The sequence below is a fragment of the Littorina saxatilis genome, linkage group LG14 (genome assembly GCF_037325665.1).
Source record: "Littorina saxatilis isolate snail1 linkage group LG14, US_GU_Lsax_2.0, whole genome shotgun sequence".
In the NCBI taxonomy this organism is placed as follows: Eukaryota; Metazoa; Mollusca; class Gastropoda; order Littorinimorpha; family Littorinidae; genus Littorina; species Littorina saxatilis.
In genome coordinates, this window is record NC_090258.1 from 14,385,094 (window position 1) to 14,392,593 (window position 7,500).

The 7,500-nt window shown below is 39.9% G+C and overlaps 2 protein-coding genes across 2 annotated transcripts in view; both read right to left on the minus strand.

Annotated features, from left to right (window-relative positions):
• LOC138947188 (alpha-glucosidase-like) overlaps window positions 1–7,500 on the minus strand; it is a 52,490-nt gene that overhangs the window by 36,326 nt on the left and 8,664 nt on the right. The window lies entirely within an intron of this gene.
• The window catches only part of LOC138946733 (amino acid transporter heavy chain SLC3A1-like), a 7,970-nt gene continuing 498 nt past the window's right edge, over window positions 29–7,500 (minus strand). Inside the window, exons 2-5 of the mRNA XM_070318136.1 lie at window positions 6,180–6,508; window positions 4,394–4,576; window positions 3,599–3,762; window positions 29–205 (exon numbers count right to left, since the gene is read on the minus strand). Of these exons, the coding sequence (XP_070174237.1) occupies window positions 29–205; window positions 3,599–3,762; window positions 4,394–4,576; window positions 6,180–6,508 (853 nt within the window). The remainder of the gene's footprint in view (window positions 206–3,598; window positions 3,763–4,393; window positions 4,577–6,179; window positions 6,509–7,500) is intronic.

Here is a 7,500-nt window from a genome sequence, read left to right on the forward strand (position 1 = left end):
TTCTTCATTGTACACTGATCTCTGAAAATCAAAGAGAGAAAAGAACATCATCATCATCGTCGTCGTCGTCATCGTCGTCGGCGGTGCCGCCGCCACAGTCCTCTTTCTCATCATCACTATCATCATTATCATCATTAAGTTGGTTTCCCCTCTGTAACAAACTGGTACGTGGCAGCAGATTGTTGGCGGCGCTGCCGCCCTCCCACTGACACAGAGTCGTTTCTTTGTGATTTATGAACACTAGAAATGGGTGCGTCTCAGAAACTGATCCTTTTGTGTGTGCCATAATCAAATTAGCCCACAATTGAAACATACTGAATTTTAAATCATGATATTGGTATTTTTGAGAAGTAAAATGAATAAAGAAATAGTACAAACAAAACTGAGTATTTTGCATGATTATTATGAAGGTTGTTTTGCGAAAGAAATGATTAAATGCGTGAAAAATGGAGGTCTGATCTGTGACATGAACCATCAACTAGTTTTGTACCTCACTACAAGAATCGTTCAGAATGTCCAAGGACTGCTATTTTTGTTATGTGTGTTTGGTTTAAGTGTACTTGACAGTTGAAATGTTATTTTGTCCACAGAATTGTTTTTTTAAACGAAATTAATCGCTTGAAAGTTTGCCATCACTGTCGTAACATAGGTTTCCACACGCGTGCAACAGCAACAAGTCCTAAATTTGAACTTTAGAATTTGCATATTCATCTTCAACACGATCTTGACATGAAAGGGCATAGAAACTCGCTAAGTTAAATGTTATTTAAGTATTATTTTCTCAAAATTGCATCTGCAAACTAAGTTGAAAGTTGCGCAATATGACATGCTTCTTCAAAATTCCGTTACGATGGTGAACGGTTTTGCAAATAATGTTCAGAGTTTTGAAGAAAGATTAGAACTATTTTGCGCGTAGTGACTTAGAGGTGCGGGTGACTACGCATGCGCAGTTACAGAGAGAAATAGTTCAGGTTCCAGCAGCGAAGAAAGATTTCGAGAATGTTTCCGAAGTCTGTGATTTTGTTACGACAGTGATCAACACCCAAGGTTCTTAAGAAAAGGTGAGTTTTTGCTGCTATGATATTCTATGAAGTGAAAAATTAGGCTAAACATTTGTTAATAATAGTTTTTCTTTCGATTTCACGTAGTCAAAACTTGACTAAATGTTTTAACATAGAGGGGGAATCGAAACGAGGGTCGTGGTGTATGTGTGTGTATGTGTCTGTTTGTCTGTGCGTGTGTGTGTGTAGAGCGATTCAGACTAAACTACTTGACCGATCTTTATGAAATTTGACATGAGAGTTCCTGGGTATGATATCCCCGGACGTTTTTTTCTTTTTTTTTCGACAAATACTTTTGATGACGTCATATCCGGCTTTTTGTAAAAGTTGAGGCGGCACTGTCACACCCTCATTTTTCAATTAAATTGATTGAAATTTGTGTAAAGCAATCTTCGACGAAGGCCGGACTTCGGTATTGCATTTCAGCTTGGTGGCTTAAAAATTAATTAATGACTTTGGCCATTAAAAATCTGAAAATTGTAATAATTTTTTTTTTAATATAAAACGATCCACATTTACGTTCATCTTATTTCACATCATTTCCTGATTCCAAAAACATATAAATATGTTATATTTGGATTAAAAACAAGCTCTGAAAATTAAAAATATAAAAAATTATGATCAAAATTAAATTTCCGAAATCCATTTAAAGGAACGGTAAGTGTCAATGTTTTCTTTAATTGTAAAAGTTGTATGTTCAATGAAATGGTAAGTCTGAACAAAATAATTACTTTATTTTGTTTTTAGCCAGTGAATGTGGATGCATCAAAATCTTGATAGACATTAAACAGATTCATGTTAGTGAAACTAGTACACATATTGCATCAATCTTTAGTTGAAATCGCAGGTACTTGCATGTATCAGGTGCAAGAGATTCGACCTGATGAACTGGTGGTAACGTTCCTTCGAAGGAAACCGAAGGGGAACTACTATTGCTTTCCAGGGATCGATGATATTTCCTTAGTCCCTACATCTGATGCAACCATGATTCGTGACCCCACCTTCAATGCCAGGGGGCATTATTTCTTTTAAAATAAATTAATTAACTGCAAGTGGCAACTGTTCTATATGTAACCAATGCCTTTGGTTTATTGTCTTAACAATTGAATGAACCACTTTTGAACATTTGCATTCTTCATGTCAAACCTTATAATACATGTCTGGTTGTTCGTTTCCGAGTTACGTCGGTGATGAACTTTTCATTAATGTTTCTCTTTTTTGGGGCAAAGTTTGCTTGATTTTGTCCAGCTTTTTTTCTTTCTGTTCCTGTTTTAGTGTTTGGCATTTTACCTAAGAAGAATCTGGTTGCAAAATCAGCTTCATTTAGTAAAGTTTGTGGGAAAAAGCATAACCGTTTCTTTGTTACAAAAGTGATGTTTCCATGTTACATCGGTGACCATTTTGCATTCTTTTGGGATAACTTTCTAACATTTTGTCTTAGAGCAACAAATCTTTGTATATATGCTATTGTGAAGGTTAAATGTCAATAAGACTGAATGAATGCCATGTATCAACATGTTCTGATCAGGATATCATTAATTAATTTTCATTTTTGTATTGAAATTTTGACGAATACATGGAACTTTGAAAAAAAACATTATTTTGTTGTTTGCATGTAGTCATTTCATATTGAACTCTATAATGGCTTGTGATTCAACAATAATAACTGAATAAAAGTCGTTTTCAGCCTTATAAATGCAGTTTTTTTGTCTTTTATTGTTTCCATGTTACACGGGTGATTTTGCACACATGGTCCAAATAATGCTCAATATATGGCAAACTAAAGGCAATGTTATTATTTTTCTTGTTTAAACTGAAAAGGTACACCCTGAGAAGTGTGTAAATAGTATTATCAACGTTTTCTGGGAAGATTTTACTTTTGGTGATAATGTCACAAACAGAGGACGAGATTCTGAGAGGCACCCAAATACAGCAACCCCCCTCCTCTCTCTCTCTCTCTCTCTCTCTCTCTCTCTCTCTCTCTCTCTCTCTCTCTCTCTCTCTCTCTCTCTCTCCCTCTCTCTCTCTCCCTCTCCCTCTCTCTATATCTCTCCCCCTCTCTCTCTCTCTCTCCCTCTCTCGCTCCCCCTCTCTCTCTCCCTCTCTCTCTCTCTCCCCCCCTCTCTCTCCCCTTCCGAAAGGGGCTAAGGCCTTAAAGGAATAAAATCTTGTTCTTGTTCTTGTTCTTGTTCTTGTTCCCCCTCTCTCTCTCCCTCTCTCCCTCTCTCTCCGCCTCCCTCTCTCTCCCCCTCCCTCTCTCCCTCTCTCTCCCCCTCTCTCTGTCTCCCTCTGTCTCTCCCTCTCTCTCCCTCTCTCTCCCTCTCTCTCTCTCTATCTCTCTCCCTCTATCTCTCTCTCTCTCTCCCTCTCTCCCTCTCTCTCTCTCTCTCTCTCCCTCTCTCTCTCTCTCTCTCTCTCTCTCTCTCTCTCTCTCTCTCTCTCTCTCTCTCTGTCTGTCGGTCGGACGGTCGGTCTGTCTGTCTGCCTGTCTTGTACCCCTTCCATTACCCCCCCCCCCCCCAACCCCAGATCCGTACCCAGTTGTTGGGTGGCTCAAGACTGTTGGACCCCAGGCCGTCCTCCCACACGTAGTAGTTCCTCTTGATGTTGGGCTTGTGTACAGTGGAGTTACGGCTCTCCTTGAACCAGGGGTGGTCCAGGCCCGTGTGGTTGGGGATGAAATCCATCACCACGTTGATACCTGTATGTAACACGTTTGTTTCAAAGACGCATTACAAGTTTGTAAAATGTGACCCTCCACCACGAAATGAGCCGCATGTCACCTGGCGCGGTTCTGCGCTATGCTTGATATAAGTCCGGAGAGTGTCTGGTAACAGTGTGAGGGTCACCTTAGTCACAGGCTTATAACTCAAACAGTTTTTGCTCTTTTCTAAAACGGTTTTCACCACTGGATAGAGCATAAAAAACTCTCTAGGAAAATGTAAAAATATGAAAATCATGCAAAGGTGACATGCGACTCATTCCGTGGTGGAGGGTCACAATTAATAAGTTTTGTATCGTATTGTAGTGCATTGTATTGCATTGCATTGCATTTTATTCTGTTGCATTCTATTATATTGTACTGTCTTGCCTTATTCTGTACTGAACGTCCTACATTGTCTTGTGTTGTATTATATTGCATTGTCATGTCTAGTTTTCTGTACTGTCTAATCCTTTCCTGTCCTGCCCTTTTCTGTCTCTTCTTGTCTTGTCTTGACATGCCTTGTCTTGTCTTGTCTTGTCCTGTCCTATCCTGTTCTATCCTTTTTTGTCTTGTCTTTCCATGCATTTTCTTGTCTTGTCTTGTCTTGTCTTGTCTAATATTCTCATACCCCAAGCGTGCGAAGCGTTGACGAGCGAGACGAACTGAGCGATGTTGCCGTATTCCTGTGCGATGTTCATGTGGTCAATGATCTCCGTGTCGCTGTCGGAGTCGGGTGAGGTCGGGTAGATGGGACTCAGGCTGATGGTGTTGATTCCGATCTCGTTCAGATACCTCAGCTGTGACTTAATACCTGTACAAAGACGGCTAATGTTATCATACATGTGTGAGAGAGATCGCCCATGTCATATCTAATCCATACACTCACACGTGGGTATATATTATGTAAATGAGGTCGTGTCAAACTACAATCTAGCAGTGACCTAATTTTCCACTGCTAGTGATGACAAATGTTACCGAGACAAATGTTTGATTCATAAACGGTTAGCCTAACTTCATGGTCTAATGTGATTGTTTACTATTGACATAGATGGGGAAACGTTGACTTGTGAAATAAATGTTACATGTCACCGTGGGAAACGCTTTGGTTTTGTGACCCCTAGTTCAAGCAAACTGTTGCATGTTTCACACTGTGGTAAACAATTTTATCAAGTCACTTTTGTTGTGACCAAAGCAACATTGCGCAGTTTTACGAATACATGTTTGACATTCTGCATACAAGTGTTATATCCAATGGACCAGAGAAAGTTAATTCTTGACACAAAACGTGAGATTTACCTGTATATTAAATTAAAACAACTTCCCAGCAAGCAAGCACGCAATCATGCAAGTTGCCAACCAAGCAGCAAGCAAGCAACCAAACAACCGACCAACCAACCAACCAACCGGACACAATTAAACAAGTCGCGTAAGGCGAAAATACAACATTTAGTCAAGCTCAGTCGAACTCACAGAATGAAACTGAACGCATTGCATTTTTTCCGTAAGACCGTACACTAGTAGCATCGTCTGTCCACCGCTCGTGGCAAAGGTAGTGAAATTAACAATCCAGAAAAGCGCGGTAGCGGTTGCGCTGAAGAGGATAGCACGCTTGTCTATATCTCTATTCTTTTTAACTCTCTGAACGTGTTTTTAATCCAAACATATCATATATATATATATATGTTTTTGGAATCAGGAACGGACAAGAAATAAGATGAAATTGTTTTTAAATCGATTTCGGAAATTTAATCTTAATCATAATGTTTATATTTTTAATTTTCAGAGCTTGTTTTTAATCCGAATAAAACATATTTATATGTTTTTGGAATCAGAAAATGTTGAAAAATACGATAATTTTAATTACAATTTTCACATTTTTAATGACCAAAGTCATTAATTATTTTTTAAGCCTTCAAGCTGAAATGCAATACCAAAGTCCGGCCTTCGTCGAAGATTGCTTAGTCAAAATTTCAATCAATTTTATTGAAAAATAAGGGTGTGACAGTGCCAACTCAACTTTTACAAAAAGCCGGATATGACGTCATCAAAGACATTTATCAAAAAAATTAAAAAAAACATCTGGGGATATCATACCCAGGAACTCTCATGTAAAATTTCATAAAGATCGGTCCAGTAGTTTACTCTGAATCGCTCTACACACTCACACGCACAGACAGACACACACACACACACACACACACACACACACACACACACACATACACACACACACACACACACACACACACACACACACACCACGACCCTCGTCTCGATTCCCCCCTCTATGTTAAAACTTTTAGTCAAAACTTGACTAAATGTAAAAAGAACAAAATCAAGTTTAACATTTCAACTTGTACGCGGCATTGTTATTTGTAATTATCTGAAAAAAACTGTTTAAACCAAAAGTTCACCTTCAAGATCACCAATCCCATCCCCATCATGGTCTTGGAAGCTCCGCACGTAGATTCGGTAAACCACAGCCTTCTTCCACCAGCTCTGATGCGGCGGGGTTCTGCATCGTGGGTACACCAGCACCAAAGCCACCACTGTAATAATGAGGGCCAGCCAGCCAACCATCACCACCGACATACAGATATAGCGAAGACGCCGCCAGAAGGGCTTCCCTGAGTGGCGGAGAAGATCTTCTTTGCCCATGCCGCGATACGGTTGGTCATTGTCTCGGTTGAGTGCTGAAACACTTGACTTCCGCCGGTCGCGTAGGCCTGTCCCTTCCGGAAGTCTGTTTTTAAGAGAGAAATATAATTAACTATTCATGAAGATTGAACGATTTGGGGAAGAGAGAGATATTTGAACTTTATTGAGATTCAAAGCGTGCCTTACAGTTTGCCATGGGGAATAAATTATCTACTTATTAATACGAGAGACAGCGTGAGAGAGAGAGAGAGAGAGAGAGAGAGAGAGGGAGAGAGACAGAGAGAGAGAGACAGAGAGAGAGACAGAGACAGACAGACAGACAGACAGACAGACAGACAGACAGACAAACATAGACAGATAGACAGAGACAGAGACAGAGAAATAGACAGAGAGACAGAGAGGGGTTGTCTGATTTCAAGAACGCCCCGTGTTCACAGGGATCCTTCATTTCAGGAAGTCCGTTTTGGCCGAAGGAAAAACCTAAACTAATAATAATGATAAAACAATAGTTTTAAAGGTAAGAAAACACTAAGGTACAAGAAAACAGCAATGAAAGATTCCTGGTGTTACAAACTTCCGGTTAAGACATGACAGCTGTCACGATCGGATGTCTGTCTTCGACGGGATTTTGTATTGAAACTTTGAAATGAAGAACAACAGAATGAAACGAAAACCTGTTAAACCGAAGAAAGAACAAGCGCAGACAGTTAGAAGTAAAACACAGAGCAAGGAAAGAGAGACATATTTCTGAAGATACTTAATTCCGAAGTTTGGATGATTTTGTCACTTCCGGGAGCCCTATTTGCACAGGGGCAGATAAACAGACATAAGTTGCGTGCCATAAAGCTTGTCCACACATTCTGACTCACTGAGACGCACAATGTGGCCAAGAGCAGTGGGGAACGACAGAGTCACCAACCTTTTGCATAACAACTTCCGTTTATGTAAAAAAATATGTTCTCTTGTCGGTTTGATTTCAACAGAACAGGAAACAAAATGTGCAATCTGTGCATGCTTTAAATTTGTCATACCAGTGTGTGTGTGTGCGTGTGTGTCACTGTGTGTGTGTGTGTGTGT